At 45.7% G+C, this 27,866-nt stretch overlaps 4 protein-coding genes and 1 long non-coding RNA gene across 15 annotated transcripts; 2 read left to right on the top strand and 3 right to left on the bottom strand.

Annotated features, from left to right (window-relative positions):
• Positions 1 to 329: 329 nt before the first annotated feature.
• Positions 330 to 2,536, bottom strand: gm2a (ganglioside GM2 activator). The gene is made up of 4 exons (XM_049739353.1): positions 2,315 to 2,536; positions 1,874 to 2,026; positions 1,165 to 1,347; positions 330 to 715 (listed from the first exon to the last, which is right to left on the bottom strand). Exons 1-4 carry the CDS (start codon positions 2,519 to 2,521, stop codon positions 560 to 562), a joined length of 699 nt encoding a protein of 232 aa, XP_049595310.1. The 5' UTR covers positions 2,522 to 2,536; the 3' UTR covers positions 330 to 559.
• Positions 2,537 to 3,909: 1,373 nt separating this feature from the next.
• Positions 3,910 to 13,252, bottom strand: shtn3 (shootin 3). Of its 5 annotated transcripts, none has more exons than XM_049751986.2 (18): positions 12,741 to 13,252; positions 12,560 to 12,624; positions 10,882 to 10,942; positions 9,457 to 9,551; positions 9,130 to 9,310; positions 8,900 to 8,997; positions 8,729 to 8,810; positions 8,464 to 8,558; positions 7,743 to 7,889; positions 7,258 to 7,411; positions 6,937 to 7,123; positions 6,580 to 6,650; positions 6,282 to 6,379; positions 6,135 to 6,149; positions 6,003 to 6,065; positions 5,805 to 5,931; positions 4,907 to 5,189; positions 3,910 to 4,254 (listed from the first exon to the last, which is right to left on the bottom strand). In XM_049751986.2, the coding sequence occupies exons 1-18, from the start codon at positions 12,853 to 12,855 to the stop codon at positions 4,125 to 4,127; spliced, it is 2,067 nt and encodes a 688-aa protein (XP_049607943.1). In that variant the 5' UTR covers positions 12,856 to 13,252; the 3' UTR covers positions 3,910 to 4,124. The 5 variants fall into 5 exon arrangements, with proteins under 5 accessions (XP_049607943.1, XP_049607942.1, XP_049607944.1 ...); XM_049751985.2 differs by having other exon boundaries at positions 6,135 to 6,152; XM_049751987.2 differs by lacking the exon at positions 6,135 to 6,149.
• Positions 13,253 to 13,386: 134 nt separating this feature from the next.
• On the top strand, positions 13,387 to 17,610 carry thoc3 (THO complex 3). Its single transcript, XM_049752155.2, has 6 exons — positions 13,387 to 13,606; positions 14,598 to 14,754; positions 15,136 to 15,340; positions 15,414 to 15,575; positions 15,991 to 16,091; positions 16,439 to 17,610. Exons 1-6 carry the CDS (start codon positions 13,427 to 13,429, stop codon positions 16,597 to 16,599), a joined length of 966 nt encoding a protein of 321 aa, XP_049608112.1. The 5' UTR covers positions 13,387 to 13,426; the 3' UTR covers positions 16,600 to 17,610.
• LOC125987761 (uncharacterized) lies at positions 16,657 to 18,202 on the bottom strand. Of its 2 annotated transcripts, XR_007488153.1 has the most exons (3): positions 18,060 to 18,202; positions 17,883 to 17,936; positions 16,657 to 17,765 (listed from the first exon to the last, which is right to left on the bottom strand). It is a non-coding gene; the product is annotated as an uncharacterized lncRNA (long non-coding RNA). The 2 variants fall into 2 exon arrangements; XR_007488152.1 differs by lacking the exon at positions 16,657 to 17,765 and having other exon boundaries at positions 17,785 to 17,936.
• Positions 17,935 to 27,496, top strand: LOC125987576 (diacylglycerol kinase theta). 6 transcript variants are annotated; one of them, XM_049751978.1, is made up of 23 exons: positions 17,935 to 18,672; positions 20,139 to 20,218; positions 20,299 to 20,398; positions 21,002 to 21,087; positions 21,193 to 21,321; positions 21,427 to 21,586; positions 21,767 to 21,829; positions 21,915 to 22,015; positions 22,132 to 22,331; positions 22,417 to 22,507; positions 22,591 to 22,645; positions 22,719 to 22,780; positions 23,318 to 23,468; positions 23,538 to 23,576; positions 23,665 to 23,780; positions 24,469 to 24,620; positions 24,705 to 24,853; positions 25,000 to 25,175; positions 25,249 to 25,349; positions 25,475 to 25,621; positions 25,683 to 25,804; positions 25,879 to 26,031; positions 26,238 to 27,496. In XM_049751978.1, the coding sequence occupies exons 1-23, from the start codon at positions 18,474 to 18,476 to the stop codon at positions 26,489 to 26,491; spliced, it is 2,886 nt and encodes a 961-aa protein (XP_049607935.1). In that variant the 5' UTR covers positions 17,935 to 18,473; the 3' UTR covers positions 26,492 to 27,496. The 6 variants fall into 6 exon arrangements, with proteins under 6 accessions (XP_049607935.1, XP_049607937.1, XP_049607936.1 ...); XM_049751980.1 differs by having other exon boundaries at positions 25,683 to 25,794; XM_049751979.1 differs by having other exon boundaries at positions 21,196 to 21,321.
• Positions 27,497 to 27,866: the final 370 nt, after the last annotated feature.

Here is a 27,866-nt window from a genome sequence, read left to right on the forward strand (position 1 = left end):
TCAAAAAAAAATTTTGTGTATTTTGGGAGATTTACACGTTATTGTCATGAGACAGGAAAAACATTTGTGTGTTGTGTGTGGCCTTCATTGTTTCTTCCTGTCATTGTGAATCTTCCTGCGCAGACCAACACACGTCAGCACTCACTTTTCAGTGTGTGTGTGTGTGCGTGTGTGTGTGCGCGTGCGTGCCGGCGTGCATTTGTGTGTGTTGGTAGAAATGTCAAGTGTATACGTTATACAAACACTCATTTTTCTGCCCTCTAGCGGACAAGAAGTGTTAAGATTAATTAACATGAATCTTTTTTTGTGGAATAAATTATCAACAAATGTTTTAACGTGATCATATTTATTTTAAAAAAAACATCCATCTTTGAGTCACCAAATCCCAAAAAAAAATATCATAAATGAAGAAAAAAAGATTTGTCCAGAGCGGTTTTAAAACACATCTAATAATCTAATAAAACCACAAGTGAGTGGTCTTTATCGTTAATAGACATAAACGTAATCTCTGAAGCACAGAAACATGCATTATTATTTATTGTAAAAGATGCTTGTACATTTATTCTGAGTGAAGAGACAGTGCTACCTTGAGGCAGCCCAGTTCCTCGCCACCGCCACCCAGCACCCCCTGAAGACGATAATCTCCGTTCGTGAGCCACGATGGAACGTCCATGAACGGCAGGAAGAAGTCCGACTGAGGCAGAGCGTACGAGCCCTGACAACAATAAAAACAACATTTATATTCAATACAGAGTTGCCGTTTAAATGTCTATAAGGTAATCTACTCAGAGCCTACTGACTTCCTGTTTCAGTCTTCATTCACACTGATCAATTGTTGCGAATTAGACATGTGATTTGTTGGAATACTGTTATTTGATATTTTACATTTTGCTTAGAGTGGCACATGTAGAACAAAAATATGCGGAATTCTTATTGGTGCATTTTCTGAGTCATTTTAAGAATAAATCACTCATTGATTTTATCAATGAGCCTGTGAGCTGCTGTTTTGGTTAGCAACTGAGTTGACAAAAGAAAATTTCCATTGGCTTTAAATCTGCTCTCAAATCACTAAACGGGGAAATTATAAGCACTTTGATATGACGATCGAATCCAGTTGAAGTGTAGGTGAGTATTCAGATTATGTACTGCTGTGGAGCCACTTACAGGTTTAAAGGGGCAGCGGCAGGGCAGTCCGTAGGTGTGCAGCGGTTCCGGGCAGTCTACTCCAGGTGGTATCAGCTGGTTCAAAATGTCACAAACGTCGGCATAGTGACAACTTCCCAGCTCATCCAAGCACGGAATTTTCACCCAAAAACCTGCCACCTCTTTCTCCAAAGTTACGTTCACCTGGCCGGGCCACAGAAACATGCGCATGAGATTCCAGAAACTGCTGTCAGGATGTTATTGTTCAAAGTCACATTTCAAAACATTCAATTTTGTATTGCAGCCATAGTGGTGCTCACTGACTGACTGTTACCTTGACAACCTGCCACTTGATTGGTTCAATAATTTTACAGCGCCATCATACAAGTGTCACATGAACTCTTGAGTAGATAACAACATGGCAGGTTTCAAACAAGGGCTTAGGTGTCACATTAGAAGTTGAAGACTAAGTTAAGGTTAAGGGAGCATCAAGCCTGGGTTAGGAGGTGAAAGTAGGGCTTCAAGAATGGGCTCAACTCTTGCAATTGATGTAAAACCCAGGTCGTGGTAAAAGTTCCCCCAAAGATGGATTTAGCTTGTAAGGCAACCACGGGCATTTGAGCCTCATTAAAAACATTACAAACAAACTTTGTTATTTCAAACCAAATGACTGAATACGCATTTGAGGAGGTCCGCTCGGTGTGTGTGTCTATGCGTGTCCAGTACAGACGTTCAGAGGGGCACGGAGCTCCACGGACGTGGATCCGGATGCAGATGCCGTCAGGTCTCCGGGAATGCTGATGGGGTCCGGAGACACGCTCAGGGTCCTCAACACTGCCGCTGCGTCTGGTTTACCACAGTTCTTCCAAGCAAACCCTGAAACCTACACACGGAAAGGCTACGGTTGAAATCAATACAATGAACACTCAGTTCGGTACATCGTCCAATGAGAGCTTTAAAAAAAAAACGTGCTAAAAGACAATGGACACTTTTGATTAAGCCATCAATCTGCTTACTATTAGGAGAGCTAAATAAATAAATGAATGACTGAATAATTTAATGATTAGATGGATGGATAGATAAAAAGATTCATAGATTGATTGATTGATTGATTGATTGATAAATAAATAAATAAATAAATAAATAAATAAATAAATAGAGCTGTTCTCACTTCGACTTTGTTGATTCGCTTCCAGCCGTGCTGCCCTTCGGTAAAAACTCCAACCCCCAGCAAGCTCAGTATGACGAGAACCGTCAAAATGTTCTTCATGTTTGGGTTGTTACGGTGAAAAAGAAAACAGAAGCCAGCAAACAAAAAGAAAATGGACAGCAAACGCTCGACAACCCGGCAGCTGTTTACTTCCGTGTTTGACATCATCACGCAGCCGACAGTCATATGATCAGTCACGTGACGCTTGTCATCGAACTTTTCACGTGCACGCTATTACATATTTTACATTATTATTAGGACATACATGCACACCCAAAAATCTTCTTTATTCTCAGTCAGTGACTTTTTTCCTTGTTGATTATTATTTTTCTTTTCAGTGAGCCGCAAATGAGCACTAAAATGGACCACTGGAGAGCAGCACTGTTCCGAGCTCAAAGTTTTAAGTGTGTTATTTGCGCAGCCTATTCGAATGTCCTTATTTGGGATTAAAGCAAACTGCAAATACTGGGGACATCTAAGTTTGTCTCCAAATATTTGCTTTCTTCTGTCAAACAGATGACACAAATTGTAGCTTGCATTGCAATTTATTTCAAGTGATGGTTTACATGAAAATGCATATTTTAAAAAGAAAAATTCAACACTTCATATATTTATATATTATCCCAAACACGCACGCACACACACACAAACATGACATCAAGAGCAACCCAAAATAAAGTGTAATTATTAAAAAATTGCAATGGCAGGAGAAGCCACGTGTGGGAGGCCTGCAGGAGGCCCCGATATGCATAGGAGGCTCTCGGCACGTCCAACCAGACAAATCAATTTATAATCACTAAAATAATTTGCTGAGTGATTTAAGTTACTCCAAATATGACAAAATCAAAGGGAGGGAATGCAGACACTGTGGCAAGACTTAAGACATCACTTTTTTACAATTACGGTTTAACATTAGGGTTCCAAACAAAGGTAAGAGTTTTAAAACAAGGAGTAGCAATTCAACCCTTGCTTTAAACAAGGATAAGATATCTAAGCGCTTCTAGTCTGGATTTAGGATTGTGAAGAAGGGTTAGGATTTTAGACTTGTTTTTCAAATAACTGTTAGCGTTTCAAAATGGGCTTACTTAGCACAATCTAACACTAAGTGCACAGTTGTGCAACAAAAAAAGGTCAGCCTGCATCACACTCAAACCAAACACACCCTCACGATTTTTTTTTTTTATCTAAGACATGAAAAGATCAACTATTATTAAGGCCTTTTTTTTTCAAGCCAGCATTCTTTTCATTGGCCAGCGAGGGGAGGTGGGGGTGACATCAAGTTGTGATGTGATGTCTGATTATCGTGCTGACAAGAGTCACGAGTAATAGCAGCTTATCCCCCGTGCTTTTGTTTTGAGCTGTGTGTCCGAATGTCAGTTGTGATCTACCAGGAAGTAGTTAGCATAGTAAATAAATCGAAGGAAACAAAGTATATGTGCATTATGTGACAGTGAGTGCATCTCCATGTAAGGAATGTGACTAATCAGGCTATCATTGTTAGCATGTTAAAAAAAAACATGTTTTTCTTGAATAAATGCACAGTAGTGTTTGGATTATGTTTGTTTGTTTGTTTGTTTGTTTGTTTGTTTGTTTGTTTGTTTGTTTGTTTGTTTGTTTGTTTGTTTGTCTGGTCGCTAGCATATGAGCCTGCTAGCCTGAGCTAGAGCTAACCTAACCTTATGTATTTGTTGTAAAACTGGTACAGCATCAGCGTCTGTGCATTGTTTGTCATTTAAACGTGCATATTAGGCAAACATCCTGAGAGCGCCCCCTAGTTGTTGCCTTCAGCGTGTTCACCATTTATGTTACCCACAACAAAGATGGTGGCCTGCGCATTCTCACTGAGATCAACACCGTTGGACCGGATTGGCGTTTTTCCTGTGTTGGCATCCATTGTGACACTGCGGGGCAAAACCAAGTCACAAGTTAATCATGGATTCTACAATTAAATTGCGAAAGTGAAACACTCATGACTTAATAAAAAGAGGCTTTACGTCCGCATACAACAATGGCTTCCATTGTTTTGCACGAAGATTGTTTTATTTCAGAGGAAATGTAGCCACTGAAAATCAGGTGAACGGCATCTCCGTATATAATTGGGAGCCATTGTTTTATTTTACGGAGAACTTTGGTACACTTAAAAATCCTTGTGGATTAAATGTGAAAAGTCTTCAACAACCATAAAGAGTGCAGTTGCCTCTAATCTCCTTTATTATATTACCCTGACCTAGATGACTGACAATCTGGAGCATTGATGTCAAACTTGAGGCCCGGGGGCTAGCTACGGACCCCCACACCAATTTCAGATTTCATGTGTCAATGCAAAAATTAGAAATATTGCTAGCAATTTATTAGGTGTCTGAATGGTTTTTACCAGTCTTAAAACTAGTTATTCATTAGTTTGTTGCGCAGCCTATACTGTATAAGGCGTTGAAAGTCATAATGGCCCTTGGAAGGAATCTACGACAATGATGCTACCCGTGACAAAAATAAGTTTGACACCCCTTGGTCTAGAAAATCAATATTTGTTAACGACACGCTTTGGTCATCCACCTGTGCTTGCAGCCGTTTTCGACAAGAGGGTCGGCCGTTTCATTTTCCCACACGGAGGAGCCAGATCGTCTTTCCCGCCAGTTTTCCGGTTTTTCCGGGCTGCTCTTTCTCGCCACCACAGGTCCAGGAGCGGAGCCTCGCCTCTCCCCAACCGCCCGTGGGTCCACCGTGGAGTTGGATGTTGTGACAGAACCGTCCGGGTCTTTTCCCGACTCGCTGCTGGTGCGTCTCCCGTTCAGACTCTCGCAGGACGACACGTGACTCATGTGACCATCACGCTCATCTGACCAGGAGAAAGGTTTACAAAACATGAACGTTTGCAGTCAATTATTACGTGGCAACATGAGAGCCAGTGAATTAACAATAACATTCTAGACACTCATTTTATTATTAACATTGTTAAATTGCCAATAAAGAAGTATTTGTATTTTCAATCGTTTGAATGTACTGCTCGAATAATTTATAGAGTGAATGAGCAAGCAGGGGTCGGTTCAAACATGAAAACATCGATGAAACAATGACATGACTTGACTTTGGTCGCCCTCTACTGAGAACATGCTGAGACCGCAGGTCACATGACCTAGCCTGAAGCGTGAAACTAGTGTGAAGCTAGCGTGCTTAATTGTCAATGTGACGCCGGCGGGACCTTGTTTGAACCCGCCAGCCGGGCTCAATGAGCTCCATGAAAAAAACTGATTAAAGCTCGCTCAATACATTGAACATCACTGTTCACGTGTAATGAGAGACTCAACAATGACACGGAGCAAATTTCAATTAACTACAACATGAGAGCCAAGGGAGTCAAGCACAATCTAAGAGCCTACCGAGTCAACTACGAAACGAGAGCCTGGCCCTCGAGAGTTAAACAGTAAATTCCAGTAATTTAAAGCGGCTGTACCTCCAGATCCAGCCTCTCCTGCCTTATTACGCCTTCTTCTCAGGATAACTTCCAGCTCGCTGTCTTTCCTCCCTGTTGGCGATGGCGCCTCCTGAGAGCCTCTGCTAGGACTGCGTTTCACCGTCTCCTGGAGACGGAGACAAAGCGGCTAGTTTGTGGGCGTTTATATGTGAGCTTGTATGCGTGAATGCGTTCTACCAGAATGCCTTTGAGTTCATCCATGGCGCTCTCCTGAGATTTCTCCTCGCTGGCTGGAGGAATCTGATCAACAGAATGAACAATTTGCAACTTGACCTACTTACCGTCTGCATTCGTCAATGTACTACTCACTTTGACAGCAACTCTCTGCTGCGTCGTTAAAGTTTGAATTTGAGGGAAGACAAAACAACATGAATGTTGGACAGAAAACGTCAGCATCTTACTGGAACTCTAATATAAAAATTTTAAAAAAGTCTCCGATATGACAGAACTACAAACCTTGCTGTCCTGACTTTTAACGGGCCGCAGCACCACGCCATGTTTGATTCGCTCCATCATCTCATTGACAGCCTTCACCTTCACGGCGTCATCAGATGCTACAAAGACATTCAGACGTTTGTTACCATGTTCGATTGAGCTCGTCAGCATTGTCAGCAGAAGCTAGAAAGACCTTAAAATTCGTCAACATGCTAAAATTGCTAGTGTCATCATCAGCCAGAAAAAAAAAAAAAAAGGACACTAGCACATCCTAGCTAGTAGTTAGCTTGTTAACTATAGATAGAAAGATGGCCTCTACCTGCTGGTTGCTCCATCTTCAGAGACGTTTTGGAGCCTTTGGACGTCTTCCTCATGATGGCGATTAGAGAACTGGAAAAGTATATTCTAATGACACTTGATTGTCACTTTGGAAACACGTTATGTCCAGCTTCTGTTTCAAATGATCAGCTCATCAGCATGTTCAGTACGGGCCTGGTAATGAGTTGGATCTGGTGTGTGGTGGTGGAGAGAAAGATCTAAAACATGCAGGACTGGAGTTTGTTTTCTGTTGCATAGAAATTAAATTAAAACATGAGTTTTGATCAAATCAAATGCAACATGAGAGTCTGAGTGTCAACTATTCCTAAACATTTGGCTCATCGCGGGTGCTCCTCACCTGAGAGGGTTGCATCTGGATGGAGGAGGTGGAGGTGGAGGAGGAGGCGGCGGGGGTGGCGGGGGCGGCGGTTGAGGAAGGGGTGCGGGGGGCGGAGCCACCTCAGATGCCATGGGACCAGGAGGGAGAGGAGGCGGGGGAGGGGGTGCTGTGTCGGTAGTCATGGTGACCTTCTGAAGCAGCTGGACTGCGGACGAGAACAAGAAGATGACATCTGCTATTGGAAATAATTGACATAGTCATTTAGAAGATGGAACACAGGACATAACAATATAGAAGATGATAAAGGAGGGATGGGTTGGGATGACTGTGTTAGTATACTTTGCATTTGCAGCTGTTGGTTATCCTTCTCCGCCTGTTCAAGTCGTCCCTCCACATCTTTCTTCTCCTCCTCCAGCAGATCCACTTGTCTATGCAGACTTTCCAGGTTCTTCTTTGCGATGCTGTCGTCCAGCTCGGCCTGCAGCTCACTCACCTAAATACACAGATAGGTGGTCAGGACGGGTTGCTCGTAAATTGGCACCAATTGACCGATAATGTACATCTAAGGATGATTTCGTTTTCAACGTTGTTAAGAAGCGTGTTTTGGGAATGCGGGAGAACCCGGAGAGAACCTCCAAGTCTGCACACCCATGTTCACGAGAACGTCTGAATTTCACGTGTGTTCTGCCTCCCATTTAACATCATTGATCAATTCAAGCCGATCTCTCATTGACGAGACGGTGTGCAAACATACGCAACCACATTATCTCACTTGTTTATGCTGCTCATAAAGACTTGGACACGAAAGTACTGTTGATCAATACCTGTCGCTGATGCTGCAGCCGCTCCTCCTCCAGCTTCTTGGTGAGGGCGGCGACCTCTTCCAAGGCGCTGAGCAGCTGCAGGGTCGGCTCAGCGCTCTGCATTAGCAGGGCGCTCTGACGATTGGCCTCCTTCTGCTTCACCAGCATCTGCGGCAAACACATACACGAAGCAGCAGTAGCAAGATGTGAGCATAATTTTGCTCCTTGCGGCTAGCCTGCAGACGAACTGGACCGGCACATTCGTGCCAGCATTTAGCACAAAACAATGGCATCATATTTTTACACAATTGCTACATTACTGTATTATTGTCTATGTGTTGCTCCACTTATTGTATTTAAACACCTCAAATGATTATAGGACTGAAAAATGGTTTTGTTAGCCCATCTATGGAATTTCACATTATGTGTTAGCATTAAGCTAGCAGAGGTTTTTTCGGGTCGTTTTAAAGACACAACATGTACTAATTCTTCAAAAAGCATAGCGCTCATATCTTTAAAGGAAAGCAAAAAAATCTGGCAAACAATAGCTTGTTTCTCAGAAACCTCACAACGCGGCTGATTTGTATTGAAAAGTGCCACTGCACACTTTAAGTTGAGGGAAAATTATGAAAATTTGCCATATTGTGATGTCACAAATAGTCAGCGAATTAGAGATTAGCTTGGTTGTTTAATTTCACACGTCTGTGGCATTTTGTTTTTGTGCTTTTGGTGTTTTTCTGACCTGGTGCGCGTACGTTTCGGCTTTGACGCGAAGGCTCTGCTCCAAGTCCAGTTGCTCCTTCATGTCCTCGTACTCCTGCGTCGCCATTGCTGACACTGCCCACGCACACAAAATTCGCCATTGAGTAGAGCCATTTGGTGGGTCTCCTCAAGACTGAGCATGCCTACCAAGTATTCTGTTGCGAACCCATAAAATACTTTTGCCGCCTGATTTCCACAACAAGCGTATTAAATGATTAAAAACACTCGGCCGCCAGGTTACTCACCTCTATTGAAGCTCTCGATGGTTTTGCTGTGCCTCTCGACGGCGTGGCGGAGGTCCTTCGCATCTTTTTCATCTCGCGCTGACTGTTATTTCAACATCAAAAAACAAACTATTCTATTATGTTGGAGGAGGGGAAAAAAAAAGGCAGTGAGAAGCCGGAAAAGAGGACCACCTTGTCGATGAGCTCCTCGATCCTTCGCCGTTGGTCGTCAATTTGGCACAAGAATTTCTTTTTCTCCTCCAACAAGCTGCTCACCGCCTCGCGTAGCTCTGAACACACACACACACACACATCTTTTGTCATCTTGTTCCACTTTTTGTGTCCCGCAATACTTTTGTTCACATTTGATGACTTCTTCATATAATTTTGTCTAATCTGCTTTTGATGATCCTGCATTTCACCTTTGACCTGCTGCCGGTATTGCTCAAAGGTGTCGGGCGCTGGGTCATTCATGTCGTAAGCTGTCTCGCCATCGCTGGTCTCCATAGCGACACCGTCGGAGATACTGGGAAGTGGCTCATCAACACATGGCGCCCGTGACGTCAGGCTTAGGTACTTCAATTTCCTGTTCTCGCTGTTCAGCTGTTGGAGGGGTGAATCAATGTGACATGAAACATTTTTTTCTTTTTTTTTTTGCTGACACAGCAGAAGATGTCATGCTCATTGTGCCGACTCATGCAAAGCGCAGATAATCCTGTTGAGGATTATTGCCGGCAGGGTGGGCAAACCTTGGTGGCGAGGGCCTCTGCATTCTCCCGACACGACTTTTCGATCTCCAGCTGAGTCTGCAGAATGCTCACCTCCTCGATCACCATCTGAGACACTACCACACACGTACACGCACACGTCATCTGACACGTTGTTGACATTGTTTCATATTCAGCTGTGATCATGCAAGGTTCTCTTCTGTTTGATCAAATTTTATCGTTTTGGATTTATACGGAATTTGGAATGCATGGAATATGCAACTTTAGAATTTGCATGTGTGGCAGCTTTACTCGGGTGTTTTCCTGTTACCTTCTTTGCATTGCTGTTGTGCCATGAAGGAAATTGGTTTTAAGCTTTCAGTGTTGACCAATCGGAGCACAGACGATTTACAGTAGGGCAGGGCCTTAAAGATCCATTCATCCGAGTTTTGAGAAAATTATATTTTGTTTACAATTTCTTTCACATGAAAGATAAAGGATGAAAATCAGTCGAGAAACTTTATTTGTTCCATGACCAAAAAAAAAGTCAATGTGACTTTCATTTGGACGTCATTTATTCATGCGTACCGCCATGCTACTGTTAGTACCGTTAATTATTCAACTCTTCTAACCTAAATAATTCAGCACACAAGAAGAGGAGCGGGATGAGCATCCACTTGAGGTATTTTCACGAAAGAGACCTTATCACTTTTTTAGAAAAAAAGAAAAGAAAATAATAACATTGACACTGACAGAGGATTGACTGGAATGTTTACAAAAAAATAAAATAACTGTTGTTCTTAATTTTGTCCGGTAGCGAGTGGACTCACTTAGAAGACCTTGTGAAATACATCCACTTGTATAGTAAATTAAGATTATACTTCCATTTAAAATCCAATATTAGCCCTAGCTTATGTCAAGAAATGTAATAGAACTGTCTTGATGTGATTTGCACAACTTGTAATGTCCAATACACACATAAGAATCATACTTTATCCACACAAAAATGCACCACAAAGTCATAAATACATTTTGGTAGCAGCAAATTACTAATGCGTTCTACGTAGAGATATAAATGATACATACGTGAAGAAATTGCATCTTCATAGCAATATAAGAGGAGTGACACGAGTATCGAGTGTTTGAGAATACGGCTGATATCGGTCCGATACTGATACACGGCACTCGCCCATCCCTAATTATGATGAAGTATTGACGCGTAGATACTGACCTGTGTGGATTGTCATGACAAGAACGGCAACGAGTGAATGCCTGCGACTGACACGCTAAACTAGTGGTTGTCGTGATAACCACACTCCAGAGTCCCGCCCACTCTTTAGGTGTATGTGTTATGGTGTCAACTATTCCAGGCAGAATGTGTGTGTGTTTGCGAGGCTGCTTTTAGCCTAGCATGTTAGGCTTGAAGGTAAGATGAGTTGGGGGTGGAGGAGGGGGAGTGAAACTCACCCCTCTTGATGTGCTGGAGTTGTCTCTCAGCCTCATCCCTCTGCTCTGTCAGTCTGTTGCGCTGAGGGATGCAAGCGTTACACAATGTTACGCGTCATTACACAAGGATACATGTTACAAAATGCCAGACAACAATGTGCTAACTCCTGAACAGCTTTGTTACAACTTCTTGTTCACAACTTTGTGTTGTTGTTGCATTGGGGTATGTAATATGATGGTACACAACATTCATTACAGAAGGTATCTCCTGCTTTAGCCTAGCAGCTAAATGTGAGTGTATGCTAACTTGTAGGTGTGACGCTATGCCAAGCTGACAGCATCACAGGGGAGGTGAAATATCTTCGCTTAAATTCACTTGCTGCCCTATCCCCCTCCACATACACGTCAGCAACTGCAGGAAGCACTTGGCCCACTTTGTAGGACTCATCTACCCTTTCACATTAATGGATAGCATTAGCAGCCCTCAAAAAAGGTGATAAAAACATGTTACCTATGCTACCCACACTCGAGGTTACATTCACTATTCCAAGCATGCAGGATACCAAAAACATGGAGGGTAATGAATTTGAAAGACTGCATTATTTTTTAGCAAACGTTTAAATTTTGGTACAAACATTCAACATTAACATTTATCGTTTCAAACTTTGAATGTCAGAACTGTTACAAACGAGAATTTCCGCAAACACCAGCGTTAAAGTTTACGAACAACAAACCAACATTTGATGTTGAGAACATTCAATGGACTTTGTAACATTTGATGTTCCGAACATGAAACACCTTTACAAACATCAAACTTTAAATACTAAAGACATTCAAGGTAAAAAAACATACATCCAAAACGTGTACCATTGGCAACATAAAACATTACAATAGGGCAGCTCGGTGGAACACTGGTTAGCACGTCCACTTCACAGTTAGGCGGGTGTGGGTTTGATTCCACCGCCGGCCATCCCCGTGTGGAGTTTGCATGCACTTCTGATACTACTTTTCAGTCTCAAAACGACATGACGCAACCAGGAGACCACTCTCTGAACATGCTCCATTAGATTGTTCTTCAAAAAGTCTCAGAAGTAAGGCTAAAGCATCCATAGCTCTCATTTTTCCATCACTAAACATAAAAAAAAAAAACCATCAATAGAGCAGGAGAAAGAACCTGCAATTGTAGCCAATTAAAGTAAAAGTGAAATATGACACCCCATGATATGGTTAGTGGTCACTTGAGGTAGTACTAGTAACGCTTAGATCTCCTTTGTATTCTGAAAATTTAATGATGGAATAAGCTTAGAATAAAATGTACCGATTTAGGAAAGGTCAGGGACCTATTGTTGCATAGATTTATTTTTAAGCAACTTATAATGTTGCAAAATTTGAAAAGAGTTAAAATTACAACCTTGGTAGTTTTAGTTTTGATACACTGAATTTAGTCCATCTGTGACACAAAAGGTTTGCAAACCATTTATCTGTGTGTAAATGTACTGAGTGGACACATTCATTTAGGGAGGGGTCCTGAAAGCCAGAAAAAAAGCCGGCCGGTGAAATTCTAAATCACATAACATAAAATCATCCTCCAACGCTAAACATATTTACTTCACACACGCGAGATGGCTTTCGTTTGAAGCCATTACCAGATTTTCGTCTGATGAACGAATGACTCAAATGAATGATTTGTTGCTTTTACCTCCGTCTGCATGTGCGCGTCCTTCTCCTGCTGCTTCTCTTTCTCCTCCTCCTCCTCTTCGCATCCTTCCACCGGCGACGACGACGAGCAGGAAAGCATTGATTGATTGCCTTGTTTTTAGGTACAGCAAAATAAAATCCAAGACTTGGATGATGTGTAGTACGAAAGTGTTAAAACAAACTCGGTTCCGCCGCTCCAGATGTCATTATTTGTTCTCGTGGAGAAGGGATGAGGAGACTCCCAGGACCGCTGCAGCTGGCAAACAGGACCCCCCCGTGACCCTCCTTCACGCACATGCGCAGGCACGCACACGTACACGCGCACACACACGGACACACGCATGCGCACACATACTCTGCTCCCTTGCTCTTCTGACATCATCGCTAACCTCCCCCTTTTTTCCTCATCCTCGAATGCTGAAGTATCCAGCTATTGTTTATTTTTAGTCTTTTACGTTGTCACTATAAATCTACAGTAGAGTAATATCAGTTTATTTCAACTTTTCAATCATGAGAATGATAATAAAAAACAACTGATAGATGATAGCGGTAGTAGTAGTCGTAAAAAAATTCAAGTCAGATAAGTACAAATCGATTGATTAAACAATCGTTCTGTTAAAAAATATTACTTTTAAGTGGGTGGATAAACATATCGACTAAAAATAAAACTATATGAAACAGATTAAGATGTTGCTAATACTCTTTTGTACAACAAACAGAAGGATACATGTTAATGAAGTCATAATGAGAATTTGTTGCCAGTGCTGAGGATGTATGCGTTGACTCTCCGCTGCGGCAGGGGGTGCTCAAACTTAAAATGCCACTCGAACGCTGTCACCACTTCCTGTTTCCTCTTCCGTGAACGAAAATGGCGTCGCGCTACTTTCAAACGATGCAGGAGACTTTCAAAACGAACAACAAAAGTCGCGAGTTCCCAGCGCATTCAGTCAAAATCCACTCGGTGGCGTGGAGCTGCGATGGCAGGAGACTGGCGTCGGGATCTGTCGACAAGACCGCCAGCGTTTTTGTCCTGGAAAAAGACAGACTGGTGAGTTTGGCCTCGGCCACCGTGGCGGGCTCAATGAAAGCAACCAAATCCAGACCAAACACGACTTATTGAAACGTTTATATTTATGGCCGTCATATTTATCATTGGCCATAATGAATTTACTTGCCTAACATGCTCGACATATTTTAAAGCTAGTGACAAGTGGAATACATTTCTTTAACTAGTCGTAGTGCTTACGTTAATTCTTCCGGTGTTACGGTTCGACTCGCTTCCATAGTAACTGGCTAAAGCCAGTTCAGTAATCTTGTGTTTCGTGACAGCAGATTCGTTCGTCACAAGCAACATGGAAATGATCGGACTGCAAAACTGTTCAGATCCTCAATAAGCACGTGGAACAAAACGTCTCGTTTTCATTTTCGATAGGCTGTACGAAATTGGGAAGCGGAACACCGGCATGACGTCGTCATAAATACAGGCATCAATTTATATTCTGTGCAGACAAATTATTTCACCTTACATTTTAAACTTCAACCTAACCTTTAGTTAGCTTTGCTTTAAACCTATCGCTGCACCCTGCTTTATAACCACAACATTGTTATAAAGCCAAATTTGAAACCCTGAATCACATTTGAAGCCCTGGTTTGATGGCCTGGCCTTGGTTTTTAACTCAAATCCTAGACCTAAACCCACATGTTGACTTGAAACTCTAATTTATGACTGAAATGTGGCCATGCAGGACTCATCTGGAATCCAACTCCATTTTTCTTTGCAGTGCTAATGACAAACAGTTCTCGATTGCCATATAGATACTGTGAAAGCAATAAAAATCCCATCAACCGATCAAGCAATCGCATCAGAAATCATACCGTCGAGTGCCATGTGTGTCGACAGACAAAAGTCTTGTTGTTAGCTGACTAGAATGGAGTTTTTTGATGCATGTTTTCCACCACTGTAGGAATTGTAGCTCACTGAGTCGATGACGCCGATAAGCACGCAAAGGCTCCGTCATGTTGCGCGTTTGTTTGTACAGGTGAAGGAAAACAACTACCGCGGGCACAGCGACAGCGTGGATCAGCTGTGCTGGCACCCCAGCAACCCGGACCTCTTTGTGACTGCGTCGGGCGACAAGAGTGTCCGAATCTGGGACGTGCGCACCACTAAGTGCACGGCAGTCGTCAACACCAAAGGTTGGCAAAAGCGACAGCAATACAAAAGCACAATATGAAGTTTCTGTTGAAGCCTAACTTGAACTTTACCAATGATCTGATTCGTCAACTTAGAGCAAAAATAATCATGTGTGTGGGAAGTCGTTGAGCAAAATAATTGTTTGTGGCAGCACTATTGTGATTCTAACTTTCAGTTGAAGCCACGGAAAAAACAAAAAACAAAAAAACACACGCAGAGGCCGTGGGCCCACTTGGTCGGCTGGACTTGGTTCTTGACCATAAGTCAGCCTTAAAACCTTCATTTATTGCCGTTGGGCCCCTGACAGACCCCCCCCCCAACTCCTTACCAGCACATGTTGTCCATGAAAGGAAAAAAAATAACGAATTCTCCCCCCACCACAGGTGAGAACCTCAACATCTGTTGGAGTCCGGACGGTCAGACAATCGCCGTGGGCAACAAGGAAGACGTGGTCACCTTCATAGACGCCAAGACACACAAGACCAAAGCTGAGGAAAAGTTCAAGTTCGAGGTGAACGAGATCTCCTGGAACAACGACAACGACATGTTCTTCCTCACCAACGGCAACGGCTGCATCAACATCCTCAGGTGAGCGGCACAAACGAGACTCGGTCGGCCGGTCCGTCGGTCAGACTTGGCTCTTGACGCTCTGTCGTTGCAGCTACCCTGAGTTGAAGACCATTCAGTCCATCAACGCGCACCCATCCAACTGCATCTGCATCAAATTCGACCCGACGGGCAAATACTTTGCCACGGGCAGCAATGACGCGCTCGTCAGCCTCTGGGATTTGAGCGAGTTGGTCTGCGTGCGCTGCTTTTCCAGGTGGGTTGGAACGCTCCATTATGACTCATGGAACAGAGGACGGCAGAGTGACGGATTCCGAACAAATGCATCCATGAATGTTGAATTCATTTCTAATATCTTTATTCCATTTTAAATCCACATTTTTGTCTCAATCGTGTATGACAAAGAAGAAATCCAGAAAACCAAATGTAAATTTATTGAACTAATGTAAGCTGACTGACGTATTCTCGGACCGTTAGGTAATCTCACGAGTTGAAATATATTCAGATGTAATTGATCAAGTGTCATCCAGAATTGCTGACATAATCCGGAGCAATCTTGCGTCATTTAACCCACAGCGATGCGGTGGAACGTGATCTTTCTTTTGTCCTGTAACCTGAAGTAATAGTGAGTGAGATTTGTAATGTAGTTACGCTTCCAAATGTGATGGCAGGTTAGACTGGCCCGTGAGGACACTGAGCTTCAGTCACGACGGCAAGATGCTGGCGTCAGCGTCCGAGGACCACTTCATCGACATCGCCGAGGTGGAAACAGGTTGGTATATCACCCCAAGTAGACATGCTAACGCTAACGTCTTCTTTTGTGACACAAGAAGTCCTCTTTTGCTCATCAATTTTTATTGGTTCTTTGTTGAAGCCTAATCTAAAACTTATAAAATAGAAATGTCCTGTTTTTTTTTGACTGGATGTTTGCTAGCCTAGCGTTTTTTTGTAGCCGACTGGCGTGTTACGCCCGTAATCGGTCCAGCCCTGCCCTCGACCGTCAATTATCGTCATGGGCTCTGGATAAAAGTCTTAGACCTTGCTTTGCAACGTGTGGAAAATGTGATGTTTAAATTGAGTGTGTGTGTGTGTGTGTGTGCGCGTGCGCGCGTTGGACAGGCGCGAAGCTGTGGGAGGTGCAGTGCTCGCCTACATTCACAGTGGCCTGGCACCCCAAGCGCCACCTGCTGGCCTACTCCTGCGACGACAAGGACGACAAATACGACAACAGCCGCGAGGCGGGAACCGTCAAACTCTTTGGCCTCCCCAACGACTCCTGACGTGACCGTGACCGTCAAACGGCCCATAGAAAGCCCTTCATCGCAACGTTTTTTCCCCCCCCCACTACCTTTGCCCTCCTTTTACCTTTTAGTTCCAGCCGGCACACAAAGTCCACACTCACTCGTACAACGGTTGCGTCGTCACACTGGTCAGGTGGATTTTTTAACTGCTGCCACAAGGGCCTACGAGGACAACTGCAGCTCCCGTCTTGTGGGGGCATGGGTTGGACTGTGTGCTGCTGTTTTGCTAGTAACATTTTCAAATGTCAACCAATTGCAGTCAAGGCCATTGGTCTACTACTGCAGCCGTACCTGACACCCGCTATGCGTGCTACTGCTGCGTGATAGAAGCATACTGGTTGGCTCTGGGAGTGTGTTTGAATCTATAGATGGCAGCAGAGTACTTCACCAGTATGGTCGAGTTGCACGTTAGCAGGTCGGAAGTGGCACAGGTCGTCGAAGAAACGCTCACAACTGAGGCCTAAGCTGTAACGTTCAGGCAATTGGTAAATATCCGGACAGGAGACAATCTGTCGTTCTACAGTAACTCGATTGGCACCCATCTCGCGCATCTTTGGCACTGGCGCAAAAAGGCAAATTTCCAGAAAACTGGTTCAATCTAAGAATGTGGCTTTCAGCACACTGTGGTAGCACACTACACACCAATGATCTCTTCTGTGACAATTCTGATGAGCTGTCCCATACTAGGGAAGTTAAGCCTGCCACTCAAGTCCATCAACAGCCATTTGCGCGAGAGGATTTTTCAGCATGAACCGTGCAAGCTGAAAGATCGAATGACTGTGCACATCTCCATCAATGGGGTATCTGTCGTATCCTTTTGTCCTGAGACTGCAATTAATTTCTGGATGTTGAGCACAGAGGCTGTGGTGTGCACCACGGAGACTCGCGGAGGGTTTGACTATGTGGCATAATGTCTCGTAGACATTTTCACAAACATTATACATTTGATTCAAATTAAAATGTACTGTTGCCGTCTCCTTGACATAATAATGCAAAGGCGTGTTGTCCACAGCTTGCAAGCCCCCTTTGCCCTAAACAGCGCTGACAGCAGCTACAACGTGCCAGACTCTTCTGCTGGGCTAAACCGAAAGACAGTCAGCTGGAAGGTGTTTGTTGTGATGCCCCAAACATAGAGTTGTCAAAGCCTAGAAAATAGAGGACGCCTTTTAGATTATATCAAAATATGCATTTATATGAGTTACAGCAACTTGGAAAGAAGTCCGGCCCGCGGGCCAAATCGGGCGCACGGTCAATTTTCATACTTGCGGACGAACACTGACATCTGGTGGCAATGTCTCCTAACTTCATTTCAGCGCCTGAGACAAAATCAAAACATGCAAATTATCTTAAACAAGTGACGTCATTTTACCGCGTCTGGTGCCACAAGACGTGTACTAGTACGTAATGTGCTAAAGACAGCGAAAAAGGTGGTAAAATACCTCAAGTTGGAAATAATGAGGAAAAGGAGGAAGAACGTAACGTATTTTAACGTCTCTTAACACTGCAAAGAAGGCGAAAGTAGCAGCTCGTTTTCCACTTGTTAACTTCCGCGTGCGCCGTAGTGAACGCCGGCCGCGTGCACGCGCATTACATTACGTGCCCACGGCCACGACTGATTTCTTGAAGTGACACCATACGCCGCGCGTGCCGGAGACCCAGTAGCGCGCGTGAGTGTGAAGCAAACAGGGCGGGACTCACGCCGGCGGCACGCGACGTCACAGGTCGATCCAAAAGAATCCCCTCGTGGACCCAAAATCGCTCGTGTTGGACTGTTGGCTTCGAACGTGATGGCCGCGGACATTTCTTTTGTTTTTTAATAGCGTCGTGCATGACGTGACGTGGTTAGTCGAGCCATGGCGGACGGCAGCCCGGCTCGAGTGGAAGCTGCGGACGGCAGCTGGAGCGCGACGGCGAGTCCACTGCGGCCCAAGAAACGCCAACAGGAGGCTCGGGCTTTGGGTCACAGCTTCAAGAGGGTAACGCTCACCAAGCCCACCTTCTGCCACCACTGCAGCGACTTCCTGTGGGGGCTGCTGGGCTTCCTGTGTGAAGGTACAGCACAACATGCCGAAGACAGACCGCCACAATCAGTTTACACTTTTCTCAAATGCCTTGACTGTCTTCACGTTTTTTTTTTTTTAAAGGTCCCTCCTAAAGTCTTCTAATTGCTCCCCGTTGTCCTAAAATGGGTGTTATGTTGGCTGTCGAGGAAGATGCCCCCTCTAAATGTCTTATTATAGTGTGTTTCGATGTCCTCTTTGGTAATGTGTAAAATGTCAAAAATTGTGTGACATGAGGCCAACATTGTCATGCAGATTTTTGAAACTTGATCTCAATGACCTGAAAGATTTTCTTTTAATGAATATTGAGAATGATACGACTATTTCAAAGCAGTGAAAATGTGCATAATTCTTCCCAACGTCCCCACGGCTTTAATAAATATTGAGATTGTTATGACTTCATCTTAATCCAATTTATCATTGTAAAGATTGCTAAAAACACAGATTAACAATATTTAACAATGAGCAACAGTCAAGCCAAGGGGACAATTGATTATATGTTCAAACAGCAACCTTTCAAAACAGTTATTCACCATAAGAAAGACATTTACAAACCTTTACATTTAAAAGCCAATCTTTTTTTTTTTTATCCATATTTTCTCGCTTGTGGGGTGGCCGCTTGCTACGAATGGCCGTCCGGTCATACGGACAAAGCTTCCTACGGTGTCTATCAACGCCTTCAAATGTCTCTCCTATAATTACGTCTTCAGCATCTGCATTCATTCATCCAACTGCCCCTTTAAATATTGTCAGTTGGCCTTTAGTTGTTTTGACCACAATTTTTTCACATTGTAATTGGTAACTCACACGTTCTCCATGCGTTTTCCATCATAAGCCTGTCTTCATAGGAGGAGCAGGTGAAAGTGTGTTTCTCTATGTGAGAAGCAGTTCTCATGCACTTCTTCTGGTCGTCATGGAAACAGAAGTCTTTGAGTGTGGAATTGTGTGTGTGTGTGTGTATCTTTTTTTCACACAATCCATATTGATTGTTGAAGCTGTCACTTGCATAATGACCCTCGACTCTGTCGGCATAATGACAGCAATACGTATGTTGGGCCTCAAATATACGTTGCCATGGGAACAGGGGTGGTTTCAAAATGTGCATTACTTGTTGCAGTTAATGTGTCCTTAATGTTTCCTGTGTTGCCGTGTCAAAATGTGTTAATCTTGTCATGGTGGTTTGTGTTGTTTTAAATGGGGTGTTGCCATGGCAATCTGTGTAATTTTGAATGTCTTCGGTTGCCATGGCAATATGCCTGTTGCATTTGAAATGCACCTTGTGTTGCCATGGCAATTTGTGTTTTGATTAGAATATGGTGACATTGTGACACAGCTTTAAAACAGTCCACACCTACCAGCCTACCAGAACCTGTTCTGGTAGGTGTGGACTGTTTTAAAGGTGTCATCGACTTCTATGAGGATACAAACTGTATGTTCTCTTTTTTTTTTTGTCATCAGCGTGTAACTTGATGTGTCACGAGAAATGTCTGAAGAGACTTTGCTCGCTATGCTCCAGCATGACGCCCTCTGCAGTACGGGTCAGTAGCAAATTATTGTCATTGTAGTGACATCACATGATGATGCCACCTTCGTCCGTGTCCACGCGACCCCGTTACAGGTTCCCGTGGCTCACTGCTTTGGTCCGGACACTCACAAGAGGCGCATATGCTGCGTGTGCAGGAAGCAGACGGAGGGAAATAATGCTCTTCGTTGTGAAGGTCAGCCTGATGCGAGTGGCTCTGCAGTCAGGGGGGGTGCACAGGGGGTTGTGAGAGAAAAAAAGAGTTGCAACTATTCATCAATTAATGACTTGATGAATCCAGTACTTCTTTCCATGAGTCGTGGTGGAGTGATCCTACGAGCTAAGTTCATGGTCACCCATGGCAAACATAGGCTGGATGAAGCCCAACTTAAAAGACCCCTTACGGTGGTTACAACGAATAGATTGTATTGTCCCACCAGAAGAAGGACCCGGGGGACGACCCAGGACACGCTGGAGAGATGAGATCTCTCGGTTGTCCTGGGAAGGCCTTGCGATCCTCCAGGGATGAATTGGACAAAGTGGCTCGAGAAAGGGAAGTTTGAACTTCCGAGCTGAAGCTGCTGACCTCGTGACCCGACTCGGGATAAGCGGTGGAAAATGAATGGAATTTAGTATGTTTGTGAGGGCGTGGGTGGCTGAACCTCCTGCCAACCTAGGTAAAACTCTTGATCCGTCACTAATTGTCAATAATTTGATGAATTGTTGCACCTCAACATATTTGTTTGTCCTGGATGCTAAGGGCACTTGCTAACAAGAGATGCTATCCTTCGGCTTTCAGTGTGCGAGCTGCATGTGCACGCCGACTGCGCCGCCTTTACGTGTGCCGACTGTCGCTTTTGTCACGTAGATGGCACTCGGCAGCAGGTCAGTGACCGCCGCTCACCGGGGCAACTTCCAGCACTGGCGACAAAAGCCCCACGTCCGTGTTTCACTTGAGAGCTCTCCACCCACTTATTTGGTGTATTCCAGCAGGGCGTGTTTCAGCACCACTGGCGGGAGGGCAACCTGGCGTCGAGCTCACGCTGCCATCTGTGCCGACGCTCCTGCAGTTCGTCAGACGTGCTGGCGGGGATGAGGTGCGAGTGGTGCGGTGTTACGGTATGAAACGCCTTTCCAAAGTTGTGCCTAAGTCATCAAGTACTTAAGTCCAGAGTATCTTTGCTCTTTGTCTGTAGACACTGTTTTGTTTTTTTACACTCACAGTGTCACGCAGCCTGCCACCTCAGGGTGGCGCCGGTGTGCACCCTGGGCCGTCTGCGCCGCATGATGCTTCATCCCGCCTGTGTGCGCCTCCAATCCAGAAACTTCAGCAAGCACCACTGCTTTCGCATCGTGGAGGGCGGCAGATGGAGAAATGATGAAGGCATGAAGCGTGGCTCTTTAAATGCCACTTGATGTTGCGTTGCACACAAGATTTGTCACGATCCGAACTAGCCATGAAGTCTCCGACTCAGAAGCAGGGAAAACAGAATTACGGCCAAAATTTGACACCTTTGTCTTCATTGTAATATTGTTCAGTCAAGCTTCATGACATCTCACACAGATGACAGCGATGACGTGACCAACGTAGCCTCTAAAGATGGTCAGCCAGCAGCGGCCGAGCACGGTCAGTAGATGCTCGGCTGCACTTGCGGCTTAATGTCGGCATGGAATATGCAACAATGTTAATTGATGTGGGATTTGCGGTACAGGCAAACAGTCTCTTAAGGTCTATGATGGCGACGACGGCCTCAGGCGTGGTCACTTTCGCCTCGTCTCCATCGTCAGAGCCACCAAGAACCAGGAAGTTCTGGTAGGAGGCGCCGCAGTCAAGTGTTGTGAAATGTGTGTCAGTTAGATGTCATGTTAACATACCAGTCACGCGTCAGTGAACATTTCAGTCACATATATATGGGCTTCACGGCGCAGGAGGCGGCGTTGCGGGCCTTCTACCTGCCAGATGACCCTCAAGATGTCCAGCTGCAGGAGGCGGGCGGACTTGAGCGCGTCCATAGCGACGACATCTTGAATCGGAACAGCGGCTCACTGAAGGGCGGTGGCGACTCCTGGATGCTAAGGGCCAAAGGTGGCCGTGCCGAGGTCATCAGAGTGTATGACGGAAGCGGCAGGTCAGGCTGCTTCTTTTTCAAGGCGACAGGCGCGCTCGCCGCCCTCTGACAACAGGAAGTCAATGACTGCCTGTGTGCGTTCCAGTTCTGGACCGGATCACGTCAGTGTGTCCGTGTCCGAGGACAGCACGGCTGCGTCCGTCCTCGCCGAGGCCCTGGAGCAGCTGAAGCTTCAAGTAGGCGTTTTCAGCGTAGAAACCTTTTGCGACAAGAAGGCCGCTGTCACGTGATAACGTCAAGGTTCTGCTGTGTTTTACAGAAAGATGACACAACACAATTTGACCTTCTTGAAGTGGTCATGAGCAGCAAACAAGGTCAGTGACGCCTAACCGCTGGCTCACCTCCAGGTACAAAGCACACTAAAGGTCATGGCCTCTGCGTCCTCAGTGCAGAAGCAAACGCTGATGCCGCACCAGAACATTCTGGCTAAGCTGCACAACATCAGGAAGGTCAGTCGTGGAGTGATTCTTTTTTTTGCTATTATCAACAGATAGCATTAGCGTGGATCGTCTTTTTTTTTTCATTGATTTTCATATTATGTATTACTTGTGTACTCTCTGCATCCATTATAACCTGGTGATCCTGAAAGGGGGATCCTTCCATCTGTGGTCCCTTCTCAAGGTTTCTCATTTTCCCCTGGTAGGGGTTTTTTGAGTTTTTCCTTGCCCTTTTGGGAGCTTATGATCAGGGGATGCTTTGAGAATAATTGTCAATTTTGGCTATGTGAAGCCCTTTGAGACTGTTTGTGATTTAGGGCTATACAAATAAACTTGACTTGACTTGACTTGACTTGACTCTATTCACTTGTGAAGGTAAAAGTAACGATGTGAGTGAAAAAAGGTCAATGAGATGTCAGCCATGGGAGGTTTGGTCAATTATATGACATGATTGAAATTGGGTGTCAACACCAGTTTGTATTAGCATAGCTCTGCTAACTCTAGGCTGTTATGTGATATGTTCTGCATGTCTGCCCGTTTGTTTCCCAGACGTCTCTGCGGCAGATGAACCAGACTCGTTTCTATGTAGTGGAGCGGCAGAAGCAAGCGGTGCATGTGAGGCTGCTGATCGGAGGGCTGCCCCCCCAGCTGTCCAAAGAGCAGTACTGGCAGCTCTTGCAGGAGCAGCTAGCCGTCAAGAGTGAGCACGCGCGCACGCACATACACGCCACGACGTCTACATGACAACGTCACTTTGTCTTGTCTGCAGCTCACCTGGCGGACATCAGCCATGTGTACCCCAGCCAAGGTGAGATTGTCGCCATAGTAAATGTTAGCACCCTTACATGTACTGTGTGTGCGCGCGTGTGGTTCTGTGCGGCGCGCGCGTGTGTCAGGCGCGGTGGCATTGCAGTTGTCGTGCTTCTCCGAAGCTGAGCGCGTGTTCATGTTGGCCAAAGACGTGACCGTCAAAGAGAAATCGCTCACATCGCTCGTCATCCCGGAGATCCAGGTATAGTCATGTGGCCCACTTTATTCAACATTTTCATTTAGGTGTATTGTGCATATTGGGATTTGTTTTTCCACACGAATCTTTTATGTCCTGAGAGTAAGAGGGAGCGCGAAGAGACGCGCATGTGTTGAATAAAGCGGCGGGCCTCTAGTGGCAAAAATGGGAAATACAATGACACAACACCTGAGCCATGTTGGTCTGTTGAGAACATTGCCGTCAGGCATGGAGACCAACATTATTTTGATAATCGATTAATCTCCCGATTTGCGAGCGTAGAAGTCAGGGATGTATGTAGCCAACGTTTATTTTGATAATGGATCAATCTGTCGAGTTGTTTGCTATTGATTGATTGAGTGGATTGCTGAAAAAAAGGGTTTTTAAAGTTACATCCACTGTGTTTGGAATGCCCCAAAAAAATGTGAACGATTCAGTTACTGCGTTGGTCCATGACGTTCGTCAGCCGCTTGCCTCCAAAAGTACACTGAAAACCCGGAGAAATAATTGAAATAGCCAATCGTTTGGTGGTGTGGGCGGGGCAGTGCTTTGGTCAGAGCAGTGACAGTCTCATCAGCTGTCAGTTTTGATTGAAGAAGAAGAAGAAAAAAAAAAATCAAATAAAAGGCCAATGCCAGTATTCATCCAAACGACACTTATGGGTCCAGCTGTCGCTCTTGATGTGCCACTGCAGCTCAGCCAGCTGGGTGAGGATGTGCGGCCCCTGCTGGTGTTTGTCAACACAAAGAGCGGCGGCCTGAAGGGCAAAGAGCTTCTGTACGCCTTCCGCAAGATTCTCAACCCGCACCAAGTCTTTGACCTCTCCAACGGTGGACCGCTGCCGGGGTGACTCATTGGTGGCATTGTGATCAACCTAACGTTTGAGACGGGAAGCAAGTTGCAAAGACGGTTTTGTGTGCACGTGCGCAGCCTCCACACCTTCCGGGATATTCCCAGCTTCCGGGTGTTGGCTTGCGGGGGCGACGGCACAGTCGGCTGGGTGCTGAGTGTGCTGGAGGAGCTGCGACACCAGCTGGCCTGTCGGGAGCCGCCCGTTGGCATCGTGCCTCTCGGAACAGGTAGTGCGTCTCCGCGTCTGTGGGTGTATGCGAGTGCACGTGTGTGTGTGTGTGTGTGTGTGTGTGTGTGAGCGAGACTCGAAATGAGCTCTTGAGTGTGGTCCGCATGAACCCTGGGCGTTCAAATACGACCCTTCCTCCTAAAGGTAACGACCTGTCCCGTGTTCTGCGCTGGGGCGCTGGCTACAGTGGCGAAGACCCGTCTCACATGCTGGCCTGTGTGGACGAAGCGGACGAAGTTCTGATGGACCGCTGGACCATCCTGCTGGATGCGCAGGACCTAGCCGAGAACAACGCTGACGGCTTCCTGGAAGCGCCCAAGGTGTGCCCGCCTGCTTGTGTCGAAGCAGAGCATTCCCTGCAAAAGTATTGCTGCGTCAACCTTATCGTTGCAGATCGTTCATATGAACAATTACTTTGGAGTGGGCATCGATGCCGAGCTCAGCCTGGACTTCCACCAAGCCCGTGAAGACGACCCTGAGAAGTTCAGCAGCAGGTACGACGTAATCATCATGTCACCAAAAAAGTGTTTTCCAAACGGTGACCACCGCCCGCCCCCAAGCGATCAGTTCCCATCAGCCTTTTTTTTTGGGGGGGGGGTTTGGGCCCATCGGCTGCCAGGTTCCACAACAAGGGCGTGTATGTCAAGGTGGGCCTCCAGAAGATCAGCGCCACCCGCAGTCTGCACAGGGAACTCCAGCTGCATGTGGACGGACACAATGTTGCGCTGCCCAACATCGAGGGCCTCATCTTCCTCAATATTCCCAGGTGAGGATGAGCACGTACCCCGCAACCCCATGACCTCACCCTGTGCCTCGCACGTCCTCAGCTGGGGCTCCGGTGCCGACCTGTGGGGTTCAGAGGCAGACTGCCGCTACAGCAAGCCGAGCGTGAACGACGGCCTGCTGGAAGCGGTTGGCGTCACTGGAGTGGTTCACATGGTGAGCGGATGTGCGTGTGGGCCACCGCCGGGTCGCTGCGCGGCAACCGTCGCAGCTTAACGGACATCTTCGTTCTTTCCGCAGGGCCAGGTGCAGAGCGGCCTGCGTTCTGGCATTCGCATCGCCCAGGGAACTTACATGCGCGTGGCGCTCAAGAAGGCTTTCCCCGTGCAGGTGGACGGGGAGCCGTGGCTGCAACCTCCAGGGCACATCATCATCTCCGCCGCTGGACCCAAGGTTTACTCACCCACATGCCTCCAACGTCTCACCCAGCGCAAAATCTTTCGAGGAGCATTATTTTGGAATGCATGACCTGCCTGAGTTTTGATTTGGGCTCAACTTTATTCCATTATTTAATACAATGTTTCTCAATAGTAGCAAAAAGGAACGGTCACGTTCAGCAAAATAGGGCGGTTTGGTGATCTCTGGTGTCCTACCTCCAGGTCCGCATGCTGAGAAAGTCCAAAGACAAGCACGGGAAGTCACCGCCGGGTGGCAGCAAGGACGGGTGCTCGGGAAACTCCGCCTTCTCGGAGGGGTACTCAGAAAGTTCGGCCTCCTGGGACGGGCGCTCGGAAATCTCCGCCTCTTGGGACACCCGCTCGGAAAACTCTGCCTCCTCGGGTGGCCTTCGGCTGTGATGTTGTCAAATCTCGATGCCAGTGCGCTGGAGGTGCAAAAAGAAATTGTTCAATGACAATTCTCGTAGTAACAACAGCTGAAAAAGAAGTGTCTCTCACACACACACACACACACACACACACACCATCGTGTGACATTCCCTGAAGAAGGCGGAAGTTGTTGCCGAAACTGTCCGAAAAGTTTGTGACGGTAAGACCCGCTCAATTTGTCTGAACAAAGGAATACAATGGCTAAAAAGAAATGATGTCGCCCTGGAAAGGCTTGATGTGAAGGAGTGGTTGCCATGGTGACCGACCACTAGACATCTGGATGTTGTCTCGCCGATGTGTTTGGTTCATCCCGATGTAGCTTTGCTAAAGCCGTGCTAGATATTTAAAGAAGTTGATCCCGTGCAAAGTCGTAAACAAAGACATACGTGTTTTTATTTTGTAAATGTTTACTTGAGAATGTCGACGAGGGGCCGCTCTCGTATGGGGGTCCCCAGACAGAATCGTCTTAAATAAACGATTTGCCGTCATTTTAAACATGTGCATCTTGTGCACCGTATATACTATTTGTCACGCGGCACACGCTCGTTCACTGTATGCAGATTTTTTTTTTTACATTTTCTGTCGAAGGCAACCCCTTTTTTTTGGGGGGGGTCGCCTTTCCTTTTCATACGTTCCCTCGATACCGCTGAAGACATTTATCAAAAGATACATAACGAAGGCCGATGACGTGCGCCTGAGGTCTTCCATCGGCAGCCCGCTTAAAATACGAAGAAGCGGACGTTGTAGCAATAACCAAACAAATTTTGGGCTTCGATTAAAAAAACACCTTACCTACTACTTTTTTGACACGCGACAGTAGTCGACCAAAGTGACACCCAAACTGAAAATGGCTGTCTGGATTCCATACCGACCGACCGACCGGCTGCGACGAGATCTGCTACTGTGTAAATGAGAGGGATCCAAGTAGAATGGTGAGGCTTAAAGGGAAATGTGCTTTCGGCAGTTTGCATACATATTTTTTAAGGCTGTGTTCGACTTATAATCATATCAATAAAATATCTAGTATTGGAGTGCTCGTGTGGTTGGTGGGTGGCGAAGAATGTGCAGGCAAACTGCATGAACTTGTTTTCTTCAAAGTGTTGTGGAACAGGATGTGCCATCGGCCCAGACAGGGAGTACCGGACGAGAACACCTCAAGGTCGGTGAGAAACGAGAACAACATCACGTCCAGGTGGTCGGGCTTCGCGGGGAAAACCCAACCGCCTGACCTCAGCGATAACACCTAGACAGGGAGGAGATGGCCATCGACCAATCATCACACAATGTTTTGCATGTTTTAATATTCATATTGTGATTCTTTAAAACTGGGCAACCCGGAGGAAGGAATGTGTCGTCTTTTGGTGGTCACAAAAACGCACGAGTTTTAGTGTGAAGGACCCG

This window comes from Syngnathus scovelli, chromosome 1 (genome assembly GCF_024217435.2).
Source record: "Syngnathus scovelli strain Florida chromosome 1, RoL_Ssco_1.2, whole genome shotgun sequence".
Classification (NCBI taxonomy): domain Eukaryota; kingdom Metazoa; phylum Chordata; class Actinopteri; order Syngnathiformes; family Syngnathidae; genus Syngnathus; species Syngnathus scovelli.